This window comes from Rattus norvegicus, chromosome 18 (genome assembly GCF_021556685.1).
Source record: "Rattus norvegicus strain SHRSP/BbbUtx chromosome 18, alternate assembly SHRSP_T2T, whole genome shotgun sequence".
NCBI lineage: Eukaryota > Metazoa > Chordata > Mammalia > Rodentia > Muridae > Rattus > Rattus norvegicus.
In genome coordinates, this window is record NC_141551.1 from 677,105 (window position 1) to 699,890 (window position 22,786).

Sequence of the window (22,786 nt, forward strand, 5' to 3'; positions counted from 1 at the left end):
TTTACAATACAATACAATACATTTTAAGAGATAGCAACTTCCATCTTCCTAGAACTGAAAGCTTCTTGGGCAGTGTATTTTCATCTGGCGATATTGTGCCATGCCTCTAGATATTCTTAGGTACGGCATTTTTCTTTATATTTTTAAAATCAGATATTTTACGAATTTAGATTTCAAATATTATCCCCCTTCTCTCATCCCTCCTCCACCCTCTCCCTGCTTCTATGAAGAAGATCCCACTTCAACCCACCCATTACCAACTCAACTGGCATTCTCCTATACTGAGGAAGGGATTCTTCTCAGGAAGATGTGCTTCTCCTCCTATTTATGCCAGACAATGATATCATCTGCTACATATGTGTCTGGAGCCAGGGGTCTCTGCATGTGCACTCTTTGGTTGGTGGTTTAGTCCCCATGAGCTCTGGGGTGTCTGGTTAGTTGATCTTGTTTTTCTTCCTATGGTTTTAGAAACCCCTTCAGCTCCTTCAGTCCTTTCTCTATCTCCTCCAGTGGGGTCTGTGTGCTCAGTCTGATGTTTCGCTGCAAGCATCCTTATCTTGAGCTTCATTTAGCCTGTGAATTGTATTTTAGGCATTCTGAGATTTGGGGCTAATATCCAGTTATCAGTGATTCCATACCGTGTGTGTTGTATTGTGACTGGCGTACCTCACTCAGGATGATACGTTCTTGGTCCATCCATTTGCCTAAGAATTTCTAGTATAGTTCTAACTACTAGATTGTACTAATTTAAAGGTACACAATAAAACTGGAAATCTCCTCTTGGACTAGTTCTACATCTTGCATTCCTGAAACATCTGAATCTTCAAATACATGGTATATAGGTGTAAAGTATTAAAAATAATATGAGAATGATAGAGGAAAAAGAAATAAAGAAATATATAGAAAATTTCACAGAACCTTGAGGCACAATTTGTGTTTCTATTAGCATTTCCTCTAGTGTCTGTTGTTAATCCATTAGGGTGAGTTTTCAAGCAGAGAAAAACATGTCTCCTTGTGTTGTCTAGTATATTTTTTTTGTAGAAATTAAATGCCCTTGGTTGGTAAAGCCATCTTTAATATAACTGTATTTTCAGCCTCTTATCAGCCAAAAGTGCCACCAGGGAAGATATTGTAGGAGCATGAAGTTCAGCTGCCTTCTGTGACAGCTTAAGGTATTAAACAAGATGCAGAGGTATTGAGGTATGAATATATGAGTACTTAATTATTAATCCAAAACAAGAGATGTCACTGCTAAAAGGAAATTGGTGTGAAAATACAAGCATGTGTCTTCCTTTAAAACAACAACATCATGGCCTCTTAGAAGAGGACATAAACTCCAAAAGTACTATCTCTTTTCAGACTGGTGAGACAGGCACTGACTGACTTGCTTTTCTCAGCCTCAGGAAACTCTAATGCATACCCAGCATGAAAAATACCTTCAGCTGTGGACACCTCACAGATTCTGGCAATTATTGAAAAGAGATGCCTCCACTTGATTTTGAATAACCATCTGAGATAAATATTAAGGAAAGAAAAGGTGACCATCAACTTCAGCTGACGGCTCTGCTCAGCCTGCATTTACAACTCTGATCTGCCCGAATTAGATTTATAGCAGGTCACTGCAACTGCATTTCCAGGTCAGTAGAGAATACACCATTTTCTAGAAAAACAGCACCTAAATTCAGAACAAGAAAATCTTTTGTTTTATTTCTGCCTATAGAAATCATTTTTCCCATCTCTTCTCTGAGACGAGTCACAGTGTGTGGTTAGTTTTGATTCCTGCTTTCTGCTCTTCAGTTTTACAAGGAACAAGAGGACCTGCTCTCTCTAAGTACAGAGTGACTTTGTGGAATGTGAAATGTGAAGTTCTGTGAGATATTCCCTTCTGAAGGAGAAAGGAAAGATGGCTTCTTGTCAGGTAAATGTATGCATGATTATGGGAAAGGTTGAGTATTCTTACAGAATCTTCATTGCCAAAACTTCCAAACTTTCCTATGCTGACTCACATTTACAGCACTATTTTTTCATATGACTCTCAGAATTAAGTTTTCAAAACTTATGTCAATGGTGTGCTAAAGACAGGTTTTTACTTATTGCAGGCTACTTATTTTTCAATATATATATGGAAATGTATTCTGAAAATCTTGTAAAGCTTCTGATAACAAAGCTGAATGTACATGATGGCAAAGGTGAATGTATATTTCTACAGAGTCGCTTGTGTCATTATTTACCTGAGATAAAGGCTCATGTTTCATGAATGTTGCATCTCAGTCCCAAGGCAGTAATTCTCTGCTTTCCTACTGCTGCAACCTTTTATTAGGGTTCCTCAAGTCATGGTGATCCCAACTATAATTTTATTTTTATTGCTACTTCATAATTGCAATTTTTCTAGTGTATGAGGCAGAAAGTAAATACCCCTGTTTTCTGGTACCATAGGCAAGTACCATTAGATATACTAGAGGGTCATGCAGTTTCATTTCCAAAGGGGTCACCACCCACAGGTTGAGAACTGATAGCATATTGAATCTTTGCAAAGATTCTTTGCACAGCATTCTTTCATTCAGAGCATAAATTATCAAAAATGTATACTAGTTATTTATACCAGACCAAGTTCTATAATTAATGAATCTTTCCTTGGGTGAAATATAGAACTTGGATAATGGATACAAAGGGATACTGTTAATTTTAATTTCAGGGTCTATTGACTTTCATGGATGTGGCTATAGAGTTCTCTAGGGAGGAGTGGGAATGTCTGGATTCTGCTCAGCCGACTTTGTACAGAGATGTCATGTTGGAGAATTATAACAACCTGGTTTCTGCAGGTGAGAAATATTTTTTTCGTAATTTCTACTTAAGGGATTTGTAAAACTCTACTCAGTGTTTTGGTCTGACTTACATTAATCATTAGGTGTCTTAAATTGTTACAGATTGATTAGTATCTTCTTTACAGTTAACATGTTCAGTACCTTTATCTTGGTTTTACATTTTATATAAGGATTCTTCATTCTTATATGTCCTTGGAATAAGCATTTAGTAACACTTATATTTCAATGCACTGTGACTCACACATTCACTTTTTTTCTTTGATTGGATAGTTCTTTATTTACATTTCAAATGTTATACCCTTCTTGGTATCCCCTATCCCAACTCCCCTCCCCCTGATTCTATATGGGTGTACCTCTACCCAACCAAGCTATTCCTCCTCCCTGCCATGGCATTCCCCTACACTGGGTCATTGAGACTTCACAGGACCAAAGGCCTCTCCTCTCATTGATGCCTGACAAGTCCATCCTCTGCTACATATGTGCTGGAGACATAGATCTATCCCTTTATACTCTTGAGATGGTGGTCTAGTCCCTGGGAACTCTGGGGTATCTGGTTGGTTCATATTGTTGTTCTTCCTATGGGATTGCAAACTCCTTCAGCTCCTTCAGTCCTTTATCCACCTACACCATTGGGGACCCCATTCTTAGTGCAATGGTTAGATATGACTAATCATCTCTGTATTTGTAAGGCTTGGGCAGAGCCTCTCAGGTGACAGTTATATCAGGCTCCTGTCAGCATGTAGTTCTTGGCATCAGCAATAGTGTCTGGTTTTGGTGACTGTATATGGGACACATCCCCAGGTGGGGCAGTCTCTAGATGGCCTTTCCTTCAGTCTCTAATCCACATTTTGTTTCCATATTTCTTCCTATGGGTATTTTGTTCCCCATTCTTGACAGGCTTGAAGCATCCACCTAGGTCTTCCTTCATCTTGAGCTTCATGTGGTCTGTAATTTGTATTTTGGGTATTCCCAGCCTTTCGGCTAATATCCTCGAATCAGTGAGTATATACCATGTGTCTTTTTTTGTGATTGTGTTACTTCAATCATGATCATATTTTCTAGTTCCATTCATTGCTTATGAATTACACGAAGTCATTGTTTTTAATAGTTGAGTAGTACTCCATTGTGTAAATGTACCATATTTTATGTATCCAGTCCTCTGTCAAAGGACATCTGCATTGTTTCCAATTTCTGGGTATAATACATAAGGCCACTATGAACATAGTCGAGTATGTGTTCTTGTTATATGTTGGAGCATAGTTTGGGTATATTGCAAGGTGTCTTATAACTGGGTACTCATTAGTACTATGTATCTTAGTAAAGCTGCAATCTGTTGGTTGCAGCTTTGTCCTATTGACAGTGTCCTTTGCCTTTCAGAAGCTATGCACTTTTATTTGGTCACATTTGTCAATTCTTGATCTTAGAGCATAGGCCATTGGTATTCTGTTCAGAAAACTTCCCCCTGTTCCCCTGTGATTAAGACTTCTTACCACTTTCTTTTCTGTTAGTTGCAGTGCATCTGGTTTTATGAGAGGTCCTTAAGTCACTTGGATTTGAGCCTTGTACAAGGCAGTAAGAATGGAATGATTTGCATTCTGTTCCATGCTGACCTCCTGTTGAACCAGCACCATTTGTTGAGAACAGTGTATTTTTTCCATTTGCTGGTTTTTGCTCCTGTGATCAAGTGACAATAGGTATGTGGGTTCATTTCTGGGTCTACTGATCTATTCTGTTCCTCAACTAGCCTGTCTCTCTACCAATACCATGTTGGTTTGTTCATTGTTTGTTTGTTTGTTTGATCACAATTGCCCTGGAATATAGCTGGAGGTCAGGTATGGTGGTTTTTCTCAGAAGTTTGTTGTTGTTGTTGTTGTTGTTGTTAAAATATTTTTTGCTATCCTGGCTTTTTGTTTATTCCAAATGAATTTGCAAATTGCTCTTTATAAGTCTATGAAGAATTGAGTTGGGATTTTGATGCGATTGCATTTAATCTTTATATTGCTTTTGACAAAATGGCCCTTTTAATACATCCATCTTGGCAATCCATGAGCAAAGGAGATCTTTCTATCTTCTGAGATCTTCTTCCATTTCTTTCCTCAGAGAAGTGAAGTTCTTGTCATACAGATCATTCACTTGCTTGGTTAAATACACAACAAGTTATTTCATATTATTTGTAACTATTGTAAAGGGTGTTGTTTCACTAATTTCGTTCTCAGCCTTTTTATCTTTTGAGTAAAGACAGCCTATTTTTTTCTTTCCATTATTTTGTTGATCCAACCCCTTTGATGTCTTTGTTCATCAGGGTTAAATGTTCTCTGGTGTAACCCTTGGGTCACTTAAGTTTACTATCATATCATCTGCAAATAGTGATATTTTGATTTCTTCCTTTCCAATTTGTATCCCTTTGACCTATTTTTGTTGTTTAGGGCTTCAAGTACTATCCTGAATAGATTGGGAGAGAGTGGGCAGTCTTCTCTATTCCCCGAATTTAGTGGGATTGCTTCAAATTTCTGTACTTTTATTTTGATGTTCGCTAAGGGTTTGTTGTATATTGCTTTTACTATGTTTAGTTGTGGGCACTGAATTCCTGATCTTCCAAGACTTTTATCATGAAGGGATGTTGAGATCTTTAAATGCTTTCTCAGCATCTATAGATGATTATATTTTTTCTTTGAGATTGTTTCTACAGTAGATTAGGTTCATGGATATTTGTGTATTGAACCATCCTTGTATCCCTGTGATGAGTCCTACTTTATATTTTAATAAGGGTTATCTGCCTCTGTGGTCTACCTTCTTGATTTCTTTGTATATATTAGATATTAGCCCTCTATCTTATGTAGGATTGGTAAAGAACTTTTTTCTTTTTTTTTTGTTTTTCCATCTTTATTAAATTTGATATGTCTTATTTACATTTCTTTTTTTTATTGACTTGAGTATTTCTTATTTACATTTCGAGTGTTATTCCCTTTCCCGGTTTAAGGGCCAACATCCCCCAAACCCCTCCCACTCCCCTTCTTTTTGGGAGTTCCCCTCCCCATCCTCCCCCCATTGCCGCCCTCCCCAAACCAATCACTTTCACTGCAGGTTCAGTCTTAGCAGAACCCAGGGCTTCCCCTTACACCGGTGATCTTACTAGCATATTCAATGCTACCTATGAGGTCAGAGTCAAGGGTCAGTCCATGAATAGTCTTTAGGTAGTGGCTTAGTCCCTGGAAGCTCTGTTTGCTTGACATTGTTGTTCATATGGGGTCTCGAGCCCCTTCAATCTCTTCTAGTTCTTTCTCTGATTCCTTCAATGGGGGTCCCGTTCTCAGTTCAGTTGTTTGCTGCTGGCATTCGCCTCTGTATTTGCTGTACTCTGGCTGTGTCTCTCAGGAGAGATCTACATCCAGTTCCTGTAAGCCTGCACTTCTTTGCTATATCCATCCTATCCAGTTTGGTGGCTGTATATGTATTGGCCACATATGGGGCACACTCTGAATGGGTGTTACTTCTGTCTCTGTTTTAATCTTTGCTCTCTATTCCCTGCCAAGGGTATTCTTGTTCCCCTTTCAAAGAAGAAGTGAAGCATTCACATTTTGATCATTTGTCTTGAGTTTCATGTGTTCTAGGCATATAGGGTAATTCAAGGATTTGGGCTAATAGCCACTTATCAATGAGTACATACCATTGTGCTTTTCTGTGATTGGGTTACCTCACTCAGGATGATATTTTCCAGATCCAACCATTTGCCTACGAATTTCATAAAGTCATTGTTTTTGATAGCTGAGTAATATTCCATTATGTAGATGTACCACATTTTCTGTATCCATTCCTCTGTTGAAGGGCATCTGGGTTCTTTCCAGCTTCTGGCTATTATAAAAAAGGCTGCGATGAACATAGTGGAGCACGTGTCTTTTTTATATGTTGGGGCATCTTTTGGGTATATGCCCAGAGAGGTATAGCTGGATCCTCAGGCAGTTCAATGTACAATTTTCTGAGGAACCTCCAGACCGATTTCCAGAATGGTTGTACCCGTCTGCAATCCCACCAATAATGGAGGAGTGTTCCTCTTTCTCCACATCCTGGCCAGCATTTGCTGTCACCTGAGTTTTTGATCATAGCCATTCTCACTGGTGTGAGGTGAAATCTCAGGGTTGTTTTGATTTGCATTTCCCATATGACTAAAGATGTTGGACATTTCTTTAGGTGTTTCTCAGCCATTTGGCATTCCTCAGGTGTGAATTCTTTTTTTTAGCTCTGAAACCCATTTTTTAATAGGGTTATTTGTCTCCCTGCATTCTAACTTCTTGAGTTCTTTGTATATTTTGGGTATAAGGCCTCTATCTGTTGTAGGATTGGTAAAGATCTTTTCCCAATCTGTTGGTTGTCGTTTTGTCCTAAGCACAGTGTCCTTTGCCTTACAGAATCTTTGCCGTTTTATGAGATCCCATTTGTCGATTCTTGATTTTAGAGCATAAGCCATTGGTGTTTTGTTCAGGAAATTTTTCGCAGTGCCCATGTGTTTGAGGTGCTGCCCTAGTTTTTCTTCTATTAGTTTGAGTGTATCTGGTTTGATGTGTAGGTCATTGATCCACCTGGACTTAAGCTTTGTACAGCGTGATAAGCATGGATCGATCTGCATTCTTCTACATGTCGACCTCCAGTGGAACCAGCACCATTTGCTGAATATGCTATCTTTTTTCCATTGGATGGTTTTGGCTCCTTTGTCAAAAATCAAGTACCCATAGGTTTGTGGGTTCATTTCTGGGTTTTCAATTCTCTTCCATTTGTCTATGTGGGTAAAGACCTTTTTTCAATCTGTTGATTACTGATTTGTCCCAAAGGGAGTGTCCTTTGCCTTACACAAGCTTTGCAGTTTTATGAGGTCCCATTTGTTGATTTTTGATCTTAGAGCATAAGCCATTGGTGCTCTGTTCAGGAAATCTTCCCCAGTGCCCATGCAATCCAGGCTTTTCTTCATTTTTTTCTACTAGTTTTAGCGTATCTGGTTTCAAGTTGAAGTCCTTGATTGACTTACACTTAAGTTTTATGCACGGCCATTAAGAATGCATCGATTTGTATTCCTCTGCATGCTGACCTCCATTTGAACTAGGACCATTTGTTGAAAATGCTATCCTTTTCCACTGGATAATTTTAGCTCCTTTGACGAAGATCAAGTGACCATAGGAGTGTGGGTTAAAAATCTTGGTCTTCAGTTCTGTCCCAATGATCTATCTGCCTGTCTCTGTTTGAATACCATACAGTTTTTATCACCATTTCTCTGTAATATTGCTTGAGGTAAGGGATGGTGAGTCCCCCAGAAGTTCTTTTATTGTTGAGGATAGTTTTTGCTCTCCTGGGTTTTTTGTTATTTTAGATGAATTTACAAATTGCTCTTTCTAACTTTCTGAAGAATTGAATTGGGATTTTGATGGCGATTGCATTGAATCTGTGGGTTGCTTTTGGCAAAATGGCCATTTTTACTACATCTATCTGGCCAATCCACGAGTATGGGAGCTCTTTCCATCTGCTGGTATCTTCAATTTCTTTCTTCAGAGATTTCAAGTACTTGTCATACAGATCTTTAACTTGCTTGGTTAGAGTCACACTGAGGTATTTTATGTTATTTGTAACTTTTGTGAAGGGAATCATTCCCCAAATTTCTTTTTCAGGCTGTTTATCTTTTCAGGAAAGGAAGGCTACTGATTTGTTTTTAGGTAGTTTTATACCCAGTCATTTTGCTGAAGTCATTTTATTAGGCTTAGTAGTTCTCTGGTGGAACTTTCGGGGTCACTTAAGTACACTATCATGTCATCTGCAAACAGTGACATTTTAATTTTTTCCCTTCCAACTTGTATCCCTTCAACCTCATTTGCTGTCTGATTGCTCTGTCTAGGAGTTCAAGTACTATTCAATAGGTAGGGAGAGAGTGGGCAGCCCTGTCTAGTCCCTGATTTCAGTGTGATTGCTTCAAGTTTCTCGCCACTTAGTTTGATGTTATCTACTTGTTTCCATATATTGCTTTTAATACATTTACATATGGACCTTGAATTCTTGATCTTTCCAGGGATTTTATCATGAAGGGGTGTTAAATTTTTGTCAAATGCATTCTCGGCATCTAATGAAATGATCATGTGGTTCTTATCTTTGAGTTTGTTTATATAGTGGATTACACTGAAGGATTTTTGTATATTAAACATTCCTGCATCCCTGGGATGAATCCTACTTGATCATGATGGATGATCATATTGATGTGTTCTTGGATTCGGTTTGCAAAAATTTTAATGAGTATTTTTGCATCAATATTAATAAATGAAATTGGTCTGAAGTTCTCTTTCTTTGTTGGGGCTTTGGTTTTGGAGTAACAGTAATTCTAGCTTCATGGAAGGAATTTGGTAGTGTTCTGTCTGTTTTTATTTTGTGGAATAGTTTGGACAGTATTCATATGTGGTCTTCTATGAAGGTCTGATAGAATTCTGCACTGAACCCGTCTGGACCTGGACTCTTTTTGGTTGAGAGTCCTTTAATGACTGCTTCTATTTCTGTAGGAGTTATGGGGTTGTTTAAATGGTTTATCTGTTCCTGATTTAACTTTGGTACCTGGTATCTGTCTAGGAAATTGTCCATTTCCTCCATATTTTCAAGTTTTGTTGAATATAGGCTTTTGTAATAGGATCTGATGATTTTTTAATAATTTCTTCAGATTCTGTTGTTATTTCTGATTTTGTTAATTTGGATACATTCTCTGTAACCTCTGGTTAATCTGGCTAAGGGTTTATCTATCTTGTTTATTTTCTCAAAGAACCAGCTCTTGCCTTTGTTGATTCTTTGTATAGTCCTTTTTGTTTCTACTTGGTTGATTTCATACCTCAGTTTGATTTTTTTCCTGCCTTCTACTCCTCTTGGGTTTATTTATTTCTTTTTGTTCTAGATCTTGTAGGTGTGCTGCCAAGCTGCTGATATATATTCTCTCCTGTTTCTTTTTGTAGGCACTCAGAGCTATGAATTTTCCTCTTAGTACTGCTTTCATTGTGTCCTATAAGTTTGGGAATGCTGTATCTTCATTTTCATTAAGTTCTAAGAAGTTTTTAATTTCTTCATTTATTTCTTCCTTGACCAAGTTGTCATTGAGTAGAGCATTGTTAAACTTCCATGTATATGTGGGCTTTCTGTCATTATTGTTGTTATTAAAGACCAGTCTTAGTTCATGTTGATCTGATAGGATGTCCAGGATTATTTCTATGTTCATGTATCTGTTGAGGCCTGTTTTTTGACCAATTATATCGTCAATTTTGGAGAAGGTTCCATGAGGTACTGAGAAGAAGGTATATCCTTTTGATTTAGGATGGAATGTTCTATAAATATCTGTTAAAACCATTTGTTTCATAACTATTGTTAGTTTCTCTATGTCTCTGGGGTTTTTTTTCTGTTTTTATGATTTGTCCATTGATGAGAATGGGGTGTTGAAATCTCCTACTATTATCGTCTGAGTGGCAATGTGTTTTTTGAGCTTTAGTAAGGTTTCTTTTATAAATGTAGGTACTCTTGCAATCAGAGCATAGATATTTAGGAATGAGAGTTCATCTTGGTGGATTTTTCCTTTAATGGATATGAAGTGTCCTTCCTTATCTTTTTTAATGACTTTTGGTTGAACCTCAATTTTATTTGATATTAGAATGGCAACTCCAGCTTGTTTCTTTGGGCCTTTTGCTTGGAAAATTATTTTCCAGCCATTTACTCTGAGAATAGTGTCTGTCTTTCTCTCTGAGGTGTATTTCTTGCATGCAGAAAAATGCTGGGTCTCCATGTCCTCATCAGCATTTGTTTTCACTTGTGTTTTTGATCTTAGCCATTCTGACTGGTGTGAGATGGAATCTCAGGGTTGTTTTGATTTGCATTTCCCTGATGACTAAGGATGTTGACCATTTCTTTAGTTACTTCTCAGCCATTCTATATTCCTCAGGTAAGAATTCATTGTTTAGCTCTGTACTCCAGTTTTCTATAGAGTTATTTGTCTCTCTAGAGTCTAAGTTCTTGCATCTCTAAGAGATGGAGGATTGGGAAAGATCTTTTTCCAATCTGTTCCTTGCCATTTTCATCTAATGATAGTGTTTGTTGCCTTATGAAAGCTTTGCAGTTTTCTTAGGTTCCATTTGTCAATTCTTTTTTTTTTTTCAGCTGTGTTTTTTCTTCATTTTTTCTTGGATATTTTTTATTTACATTTCAAATGTCATTCCTTTTCCTGGTTTCCAGGACGTAAGCCCCCTACCCCATCCCTCTCCCCATCTTCTATAAGAGTGTTCCCCTTCCAATCCACCACCTCTTATTGACCCCTTGACATTTCCATAAGTTGGGGATATAACCTTGATAAGACCAAGGGATTATTCTTCCATTGTTGCCCAACAAGGCCTTTCTCTGCTACATATTTAGTTGGAGCCATTGGTCATTCCATGTATATAGTCCTTAGGTAGTAATTTACTCCCTGGTTGGCATTCCTGTTCTTGTGGTGTGGCAGTCCCCTTTAGCTCTTTCAATCCCTTCTCTAATTCCTCCTACATGTGTCCTGTTCACAGTTCAGTGGTTTGCTGCTACCCTTCATGTCTGTATTTGACATGATCTAGCTGTGTCTCTCAGGAGACATTCATATTTGGTTCCTGTCAGCATGCTTTTCTTAGCTTCATCAATTTTGCCTAGTCTTGGTGACTGTACATATATGGGGCATATGCGGGGCAGACTTTGAATGGCTATTCCTTCACTCTTTGTCTCAAACTTTGCCCCCACTTCTCCTTTACGAATATTTTTGTTCCCCCTTTTAAGAAGGAGTGAAGCATCTGCACTTTGGACATCCTTCTTCATGAGCTTAATGTGGTCTGGGTATTGTACCTTGGGTGATTAGAGCTTTTGGGCTAATACCCACTTATAAGTGAGTGCATACCTTGTGTGTTTTTCTGGAATTTGGTTACTTCACTCAGGATGATATTTTCTAGTTCATTCCATTTGCCTATGAATTTCATGAAGTCATTGTTTTTGATAGCTGATTAGTACTCCAGTGTGTAGATATATGACATTTTCTCTGTCCATTCCTCTGTTGAAGGGCATCTGTTTTATTTCCAGCTTCTGGCTATTATAAATAAGGCTACTATGAACATAGAGGAGCATGTGTCTTTGTTGTATGTTGGTGCATCTTATGGGTTTATGCCCAGCAGATATATAGCTGGGTCCTCTGGTATTGCAATATGAAATTTTCTGAGGAACCTCCAGACTGACGTCCAGAGTGGTTGTACCAGTTTGCAATCCCACCAACAATGGAGGAGTGTTCCTCTTTCTCCACATCCTCACCAACATCTGTTGTCATCTGAGTTTTTAATCTTAGCCATTTTCACAGGTGTGAGTTGGAATTTCACATTTTTGGTTTGTTTGTTTTTGTTTGTTTGTTTATATTTGTTTGTTTGTTTGCATTTCTTTAGGTATTTCTCAGCCATTGGATATTCCTTAGCTGAGAATTCTTTTGTTAGATCTTTACCCCATTTCTTTTTTTTTCTTTTTTTTCTTTCTTTCTTTTTTTATTAACTTGAGTATTTCTTATATACATTTCGAGTGTTATTCCCTTTCCCCGTTTCTGGGCAAACATCCCCCTCCACCTCCCCTTCCTTATGGGTGTTCCCCTCCCAACCCTCCCCCCATTGCCGCCCTCCCCCCAACAGTCTAGTTCACTGGGGGTTCAGTCTTAGCAGGACCCAGGGCTTCCCCTTCCACTGGTGCTCTTACTAGGATATTAATTGCTATCTATGAGGTCAGAGTCCAGGGTCAGTCCATGTATAGTCTTTAGGTATCGTCTTAGTCCCTGGTTGCTTGGCATTGTTGTACAATGGGGTCTCGAGCCCCTTCAAGTTCTTCCAGTTCTTTCTCTGATTCCTTCAACGTTTACCCCATTTCTTAATACTGTTATTTGCCTCTCTAGAGTCTAAATCCTTAAGTTCTTTGTATATTTTTGATATTAGCACTCCATCTGATATAGGTTATCTTTTCCCAATTCGTTGGTTGCTCTTTTGTACTAATGACAATGTCCTTTGCCTTTCAGAAGCTTTGCAGTTTTATGAGGTCTCATTCATCAATTATTGATCTTATAGCATAAGTCATTCGTGTTTTTTTCATGAAATTTTCCAAAGTGTCCACGTGATCCAGACTCTTCCCTACTTTTTCTTCTATTAGTTTGGGTGTATCTGGTTTGATTTGGAGGTACTTGGTCTGGTTGGACATAAGTTCTGTACAGGGTGATAAGAATGGGTCAAATTGTGTTTTTCTTCATGCTGACCTCCAGCTGAACCAGAACCATTCTTTGAAAATGGTATCCTTTTTCCTTTGGATTGTTTTACCTCCTTTGTCCAAGATCAAATGACCATAGGTGTGTGGATTCATTTCTGGGTCTTAATTCTATTCCACTGATCTACTTGCCTGTCTTTGTACCAATACCATATAATTTTTTATCACTATTGCTCTGTAATACTGCTTGAGGTCAGAGATGGTGATTCCCCCAGAAGTTCTTTTATTGTTGAGTATATTTTTCGCTACCCTGGGTTTTTGTTCTTCCAAAGTAATTTGCAAATAGCTCTTTCTAACTGTATGAGGAAATCAGGTGGAATTTTGATAGGGATTGCATTGAATCTGTAGATTGCTTTTGGCAAAATTGCCATTTTTATTATAATAATCTGGATATTACTACGGCTACTGCAGCATTTTTTTGGACCACTTCCTTGGAAAGTTTTGTTACAGCCTGTTACAATCAGGTAGTGTCTCTCCTTGTCTCTGAGGTGTGTTTCCTGTAAGCAGCCAAATTCTGGGTCCTTCCTACATATCCAGTCTGTTAGTCTATGTCTTTTTAGTGGGAAATTGAGTCCATGGATGTTAAGATATATTAAGGAATAGTGGTTGTTTCTTCCTGTTATTTTTGTTAAAATTGGAGTTCTGTTTGTGTGTCTCTTTTTTGTTGTCCTTGAAAGGAGATTACGTTCTTGCTTTTACTAGGGTGTATTTTCCCTCCTTGTGTTGTTGTTTTCCATCTATTATCATTTGTTGGGCTATATTTTTAGTAAGATATTGTAGAAATTTGGTTTTGTCATGGAATATCTTGGTTTCTTTATCTATGTTAATTGTGAGTTTTGTTGAATACAGTAGCCTGAGCTGACATTTTGTTCTCTTAGGGTCTTTATGACATCTGCCCAGGATATAGTGGCTTTCATAGTTTCTGGTGAGAAGTCTTGCTTAATTCTGATAGAGCTGCCTTTATATGTAACTTGACCTTTTTCCCATACTGCTTCCAAAATTCTTTCTTTGTTTTCTGCATTTGGGGTTTTGACTATTCTGTGGCAGATGGAATTGCTTTTCTTGTCTATTCTATTTGGGGTTCTCTAGGCTTCTTGTATGTTTATGGTTATCTCTTTCTCTAGGTTAGGGGAGCTTTCTTCTATAATTTTGTTGAAGATATTTAATGGTCCTTTAAGTTGGGAGTCTTCACTCTTCTATACCTATTTTCCTTAGGTTTGATCTTCTCATTGTGTCCTGGATTTACTTGATGTTTTGTGCTAGGAACTTTGGCACATTTTTCATTATCTTTGATGGTTGTGTCAATGTTTACTATAGTATCTGCTACCCCTGAGATTCTCTCTTCTATCTCTTATATTCAGGTTGTGATGCTTGCATCTCTGTCTCCTGATTTCTTCCCTAGGTTTTCTATCTCCAGGGTTTTCTCCCTTTGTGCTTTCTTTATTGTTTCCATTTCAATTTTTAAACCTGGATGGTTTTGTTCATTTTCTTCACATATTTTGTTTTCCTATAATTCTTTAAAAAATTCTTTATGGAATTTTTGTGTTTCCTCTTTAAGGGTTTCTATTTTTGTACTTGTGTTGTATTTCTTTAAGGGAATTATTTATGTAATTATTAAAGTCCTCCATCATCACCATAAATTTGGTTTTAAATCCAAATCTTGCTTTACCAGCATGTTTGTATATCCAGTATTTGCTTTTTTTGAGAGAACTGGGCTTTGATGATGCCAAGTAGTCTTGGTTTCTAATGCTTATGTTCCCGTGCTTGCCTCTCACCAACAGGTTGTCTTTGCCATTGGCTTATCTTGCTGACTGTAAAAGTGGCTTGTCCTTCCATTAGGCCTCTGTGACAGCACTCCTGTTGACCTGTTTTCTTTCAGCTGGATCTCATAGGGTCCTGCCCCTGACTCTTGCTATATCCCTGTGCCTAGGCGATGTCCTCTAGGGTCAGGAATGAGGGCAGAATGTTTTTGTCGACTATGGATTCTCAGGAATGTCTGTAGTTCTGAGGGTCCAGCTCTCTCCTCCACAGGATTTCTACCCCTGTTTTTGAATTAAGGAAATACTTGAAGAAAATGAGGAGCAGGACAACCCTATAGGAAGTGTGTAAGTCTCAACTAACCTGGACCCATGAGATCTGTCCGATACTGAGCCACCAACCAGCCAACATTCACCAGTGGATATGAGGTTCCCAATACTTTATAGTAGAGCACTGAAGAGTCTGACTTCATTCGTAGAAGATATACCTAACCCTCAATAAACGAGGCCTCAAGGAATGAGGTGATCTGGTAGAGTGGTTTTTATGTGGGTTGGGATATCTCCTTGGTGTTGGGAGTGTCTCAACTGGTATTTGATGTGCAACAGTTATAGGGTGAAACTTGATGTGGTATATTTTGTTCTGTAGAAAATATAGAGAATAAATAAAAAGTCATATAAAGAAAAATACCTTGTTGATGTATTTGCCATTGAGTTATTATGGAACTTTAAGATTCGAGGAGCATATAAAAGATTTCCCACACTTATTACATTTGTAAGGTTTGTCTCCAGTATGAAATCTGTGATGAATATGAAGATTTGAGAGACCTGTTAAGGATTCCTTTATGAAGTTCACTTATATAAAATATATCATAGATTTCATGAAATATCTCCTAATGAACATTATATCTATGAAATATCACAGATATTTCTTAGGATGTTTCTTTGGACAAAATTTGTGCACTTTGGTGTTCCATGTTTCTTCAATGATTATATATATGATTATATATATGATACATATATTATATATATGATTTTCAACCAATTGCAAAGTGTCATATAATGACATATTCTCATTAATTTCAGGTCTGTGTTGTGATTCTACAAAGAAGCTATTCTCAAAAGCATTTACACAGGATTATTTTCTCAAGAAAATAATACAAAGATTTGCATGTAATGAAGTTTCCAATCTACATAGAGAGAAATTCTGGGAATGTAGATATGACAATGAAGAACATGAAGTAGGTGATTATGGAAATGATTTCTTTGCAAAAGTCATCTGTTTCATTCCTGAAGCTGCTCAGGAATCTCCAGATTCTCCTCCTGAGAGAATTCAGTCCTCAAATCTTAAGAGTCACTATAGAATTTCTACTCAAGAGACAACTTTCAAGTGTAATGAATGTGGAAAAATCTTTACACATTTCCTAAGACTTAAAGCTCATCACAGAATCCATACCAGAGGCAAACCTTACAAATATAACGAATGGGAGGAATCCTTAACAGGTCTCTCAAATCTTCATATTCATCACAGATTTCATACTGGAGACAAACCTTACAAATGTAATAAGTGTGGGAAATCTTTTACATGCTCCTCAAATCTTAAAATTCACCACAGAATCCACACAGGAGAAAAACCTTACAGATGTAATGAATGTGGGAAATCTTTTACAAAGTCTTCAAGTCTTAAAATTCACCACAGAATCCATACAGGAGAAAAACCTTACAAACGTAATGAATGTGGCAAATCTTTTACACAGTCTTCAAATCTTAAAACTCACCACAGAATCCATGCTGGAGACAAACCTTACAAATGTAATGAATGTGGCAAATCTTTTACAAAGGCTTCAGGTCTTAAAGTTCACCATAGAATCCATACTGGAAACAAACCTTACGAATGTAATGGATGTGGAAAATCTTTTACACACTCCTTAAGCCTTCAAAATAACCACAGAATCCATAGAGGAGAAAAACCGTACACATGTAATGAATGTGGCAAATCATTTACACAGTCTTCAAATCTTAAAACTCACCACAGAATACATACTGGAGACAAATCTTACAGATGTAATGAATGTGGGAAATCTTTTACAGAGTCTTCAAATCTTAAAATTCACCACAGAATCCATACAGGAGAAAAACCTTACAAATGTAATGAATGTGGGAAATCTTTTACAGAGTCTTCAAGTCTCAAAACTCACCACAGAACCCATACTGGAGACAAACCCTACAAATGTAATGAATGTGGGAAATCTTTTACACAGTCTTCAAATCTTAAAACTCACCACAGAATCCATGCTGGAGACAAACCTTATATGTAATGAATGTGGCAAATCTTTTACAAAGTCTTCAAATCTTAAAGTTCACCATAGAATCCATACTGGAAACAAACCTTACGAATGTAATGGATGTGGAAAATCTTTTACACACTCCTTAAGTCTTCAAATTCACCACAGAATCCATACAGGAGACAAACCTTACAAGTGTAATGAATGTGGGGAATCTTTTACAGACTACTGAAGTCATAAAAGTCACAACAGGTTACATACTGGAGAAAAAACATTTAAATGAAATCACTGTAGAATATCATTTACCCAGTCCTCAAATCTTTAAGTTCAGTATAGAATCTAGAGAAGAGATAATCTTCACTAATGAAAAAAGTTGGCAAGTCTTTTCCTGGTTCTCAACTCTTCAAATTCATCAAAGAATCCATCCTGGAAAGCAGCCTTATAAGTATAATGAATGTGAGAAATACTTTTCCTGTTCCTCACCTCTTCAAGGTCCCCACAGAATCCGTTAAGTAGAAAAAACATTACTAATGTAATGGATGTAAATATTTGTTCAAAGGAATCATATCTTCAAATACAACACACCATGCATACTGGTGAGAAACCTTACAAATGTAAACAGTATGGCTAATCATTTAGAACAAGTTCAAACCTTGAATCAACTCTCTCCATGCATAAGATTAACTTAATAGGTAATTAAATTATGCGTATTTATATAGAAATACTTATTTAAAAATATTGTTGAAACCTAAAGCATTATAAATAATTCCCATAGGGTAGGCATATACTTGATAGTAGTTGGAAATATTTTATTCAGAAATGACCCTTTCTACATTTTAAGTTGTTTTATTAGCTATAAACTATGAAAAAATTCACCCAGCATTAATCTGACACCATTGATTAGTGATAGTATAGATTTCATTTTCAAACTCATTAAATAACAGTATTTTAAAATTTAAGCATTTAAGCCAAAATAATATTAATAACTATTCTTATACAAACCTGTTGTTTAAAGTTCTATATAGTTTAGTTTGGTAGAATATTTGGATTTGTGATATATATTCTCTGTAAATTTTACTGTGGTGTTTGTCTTTAAGCTTTTATAGTGTAATTTTTAATCTGAAACTAATCCCTTCTTTGTCACAATTATTAATAAATATATTACAAATTTTCATTAGTACTACCTTAGTGTGATTAGTATCTATTTTGTGCAAGGATGAAGTCATTCATATATTCCATTTCCTGATTGATGATGCCAAGAGAAACCTGTCCCAAAAGCATAAATTTGATTGCTTTAGACAAATTCCAGACAGTATTTATGAAGCATATATATGGTGATCCAAGGAAACCATAAGGCTATCTGAGTTTGTGTGCCTGTGTGTGTATGTGTTTGTGTGTTTATGTGTGTGAATGTGCATGCATGTGTAAGTTTTATGCATAAATTCACTGGCATTTCAAAGAACCTAGTCTCTGTTCTAGTGAAGAATCCTATGTGGACCCATTTGTGGAGGAGAGGGTTGAAGCTTTAACATAACAACTTCTCCATTGGCCAAAATATTCATATTCATGCAGTGTGCTTTATATTGTATATCGTACAACTCTTACTCATAGAAGTTTTATCCTGAGTATTGCTCCCATAAAGAAACTATATCTACAAAGATGAAGAAACTAGGTAGTCACACACACACACACACACACACACACACACACACACACACACACACACTAACCTTGAGTCTCTTCTGGTTTGTTGGTATAAACTGGCTTCCTTGTTAATGTGTCTGTAATGATCCTGCTGAGCTTCCTGGTGCAGTGTGTCAACACTGCAGATCAATCACTAGAACACTAGTAGGTCCTATCTTTGAAACAGGTCCCTTTGTTTTTTTCTGTTTTAAATATTGCCTCGACACAGCATCAGTTCCATTGCTAGAGAAATTCTGCCATTGACACGTTTAGGACAACAATTTTTTGTTTAAAGAAGTATTTTCAGTCTTTCAGATGAAATTTATTCATACTTTCTTATTAAGGTGGAAAATTATAGTTCATTAAACAAAAATTATTACATCAGCAAGTCTTTACAGATAACATCTTATGGACATAAATTCACAGAAAGAACCTTTTCTAAATAAACCCAATGCTTAGAATTGTTTCCTTTAATATATTCATAAACTAAGCTATGACATTGGTACAAGTCTTAAAATTTAGAAATGATTACTTTCCTGGAAGCCAGAAAATATTGTTTCTTCAGTTCTTTTTTGTTCTCCATCTTTATTAACTTGGGTATTTCTTATTTACATTTCGATTGTTATTCCCTTTCCCGGTTTCCAGGCCAACATCCCCCTAACCCCTCTCCCTCCCCTTCTATATGGGTGTTCCCCTCCACATCCTTCCCACATTACCGCCATCTCCCCAACAATCAGGTTCACTGGGGGTTCAGTCTTGGCAGGAGCAAGGGCTTCCCCTTCCACTGGTGCTTTTACTAGGCTATTCTTTGCTACGTATGCTGTTGGAGCCCAGGGTCAGTCCATGTATAGTCTTTTGGTGTATTGGCTTAGTCCCTGGAAGCTCTGGTTGGTTGGTATTGTTGTTCATATGAGGTCCCATGTTCCTTCAAGCTCTTTAAGTCCTTTCTCTGATTCCTTCAACGGGGGTCCCGTTCTCAGTTCAGTGGTTTACTGCTGGCATTCGCCTATGTATTTGCTGTATTCTGGCTGTGTCTCTCAGGAGAGATCTACATCCAGTTCCTGTCAGTCTGCACTTCTTTCCTTCATCCATCTTATCTAGTTTGGTGGCTGTATATGTATGGGCCACATGTGGGGCAGACTCTGAATGGGTGTTCCTTCTGCCTCTGTTCTGCACTTTGCCTCCCAAGGGTATTCTTGTTCCCCTTTTAAAGAAGGAGTGAAGCATGTGAAATTTGGTCATCCTTCTTGAGTTTCATGTGTTCTGTGCATCTAGGGTAATCTGAGCCTTTGGGCTAATATCCACTTATCAATGAGTGCATACCATTATGTTTTTCGGTGATTGAGTTACCTCGCTCAGGATGATATTTTCCAGTTCCAACCATTTGCCTATGAGTAGTACTCCATTGTGTAGATGTACCACATTTTCTGTATCCATTCCTCTGTCGAAGGGCATCTGGGTTCTTTCCATCTTCTGGCTATTATAAACAAGGCTGCTATGAACATAGTGGAGCATGTGGCTTTGTTATATGTTGGGGCATGTTTTGGCTATATGTCCAAGAGATGTATAGGTGGGTCCTCAGTTAGTTCATGTCCAATTTTCTGAGGAGCCTCCAGACTGATTTCCAGAATGGTTGTACCAGTCTGCAATCCCACCAACAATGGAAGAGTGTTCCTCTTTCTCCACATCCTCGCCAGCATTTGCTGTCAACTGAGTTTTTGATCTTAGCCATTCTCCCTGGTGTGAGGTGAAATGTCAGGGTTGTTTTGATTTGCATTTCCCTTATGACAAAAGATATTGAACATTTCTTTAGGTGTTTCTCAGCCATTCAGCATTGCTCAGCTGTGAATTCTTTGTTTAGCTCCAAACCCCATTTTTTGATAGGGTTATTTGTCTTCCTGCAGTCTAACTTCTTGAGTTCTTTATATTTTGGATATAATCCCCCTATCACTTGTAGGATTGATAAAGATCTTTTCCCAATCTGTTGGTTGCCGTTTTGTTCTAACAACGATGTCCTTTGCCTTACAGAAGCTTTGCAGTTTTATGAGATCCCATTTGTCAATTCTTGATCTTAGAGCATAAGCCATTAATGTTTTGTTCAGGAAATTTTTTCCAGTTCCCATGTGTTCGAGATGCTGCCCTACATTTTCTTCTATTAGTTTGAGTGTATCTGGTTTGATGTGGAGGTTCTTGATCCACTGGGACTTAACCTTTGTACAGGGTGATAAGCATGGATCGATTTGCATTCTTCTACATGTTGACCTCCAGTTGAACCAGCACCTTTTGTTGAAAATGCTATCTTTTTTCCATTGAATGGTTTTGCCTCCTTTGTCAAAAATCAAGTGACCATATGTGTATGGGTTCATTTCTGGGTCTTCAATTCTGTTCCATTGGTCTATCTGTCTGTCTCTGTACCAATACCATGCAGTTTTTATCACTATTGCTCTGTAATACTTCTTGAGTTCAGGGATAGTGAATCCCTCGGATGTCCTTTTATTATTATTTTAGCTGTCCTGGGTTTTTTGTTATTCCAGATGAATTTGCAAATTGTTCTGTCTAACTCTCTGAAGAATTGGGTTGGTATGTTGATGGGGATTATTTCTTCAGTTCTTAAAATGTTCTTTGTCCATGTTAATGAAAATTTACCATCTCTTTAAGTTGTACATTTTTAACTGTACTGAAATTAAATTTGTTTTAGTAAATGGATGTATACTATATTTAATTATATAAAATCTTAGTCTGTGAACTAGAAAATTTCTTCTTGAGTGAGGGAAACCAGACCACAAAAGACATGTACAGTATATATTAACAGATAAGGGGATAGCCCTGGATTTGGGCATGAGTGGTAGTTGAGTTGCTTTGCCCACCAGCTCTCCACAACCATTACTACTCGGGTCATCCCTTGGCACTGCCTAGCCTTGCTCACCCAATGCCTCAGCTGGCAAGTTCTCCCTCTCTCATGCTGTAAAGGCTCGATTATACATGATTTCACTATCAGGAACAGATATAGTTTACAGATCAGTTGAGGTTTGGATACCTCTCTCCTGCATGTTGCATGTAGCATCAGAGAGGGGCCAGCACTCCTGTTCTCACACCCTCAGTCTGCTCCATGGTGCCATTACAATCAAGGCCAGATCCACTTTGGTATCCAGTTGAAGTACAGCATTGTGTTTCCCAAATGCTGCAATCAGCAAAGTATATGCTTACCTCTCATCAATGTTACAGCCAGTGAGTGGTGGGGTCCACACAGCCATTGGGTATTGAAAGGAAAATTATACATATTTAGGGTTTAAAAATATGAAGTTAAAAGAATAAGTTTCAAAATTCACAGACTCAGGGCTAAACACTGTGAAAAGCAAGTCCAGGCAGCCCCGCCCGGACTAACAGACCATAAAGATAAAGAAAAGGAATGCAAAAACCAGCCTGAGTTATCAGGTCTGACTCATAAGCCATTTGGCAGGAGGGCACCTCCCCCACCTTACTCAGAGTCACACTTTAACCAGATGTCCTTCAAACCCTGATAAGCCCCTAGCTTCTAAAACCCTGAATGCCCCAGTCAGCATGTACTCTTCTGCTGTGCTGTAATCTCACTGCTATGTTTAAATGAGCAAATCACTTAGAGCCGTGCCAAAAATTAGCTGCCACTGTTTGAAACAGCCAATTGTGTGAAACCATGCCAAACCCCCAAGCCTTCCCTATATAAACCCCTGACTTTTGAGTTTTGGGGTCGACACCTCTGTCTCCTGTGCGGGATACATGTCGGCCCGAATATTTCTGTAATAGATCTCATAATAAACCTTGCCTTTGCTTGTTACATCCAAAATCATCTCTCTGTGTCTGGGGTCCGCACTGTGTCTGGGGTCCGCAATTTCCCGAGACTTGAGTAAGGGTCTCTCTTCGGGGATCTTTCATTTGGGGGCTCATCCGAAATTGG

At 37.8% G+C, this 22,786-nt stretch overlaps 1 protein-coding gene across 1 annotated transcript; it reads left to right on the forward strand.

Annotated features, from left to right (window-relative positions):
• Window positions 1-1,903: 1,903 nt before the first annotated feature.
• Window positions 1,904-17,401, forward strand: LOC147999638 (uncharacterized). Its single transcript, XM_087593646.1, is given in 6 exon segments — window positions 1,904-1,918; window positions 2,696-2,822; window positions 7,980-7,984; window positions 16,189-16,303; window positions 16,388-17,195; window positions 17,197-17,401. Coding segments are annotated over 6 exon segments (1,275 nt in total).
• The last annotated feature ends 5,385 nt before the right edge of the window (window positions 17,402-22,786 follow it).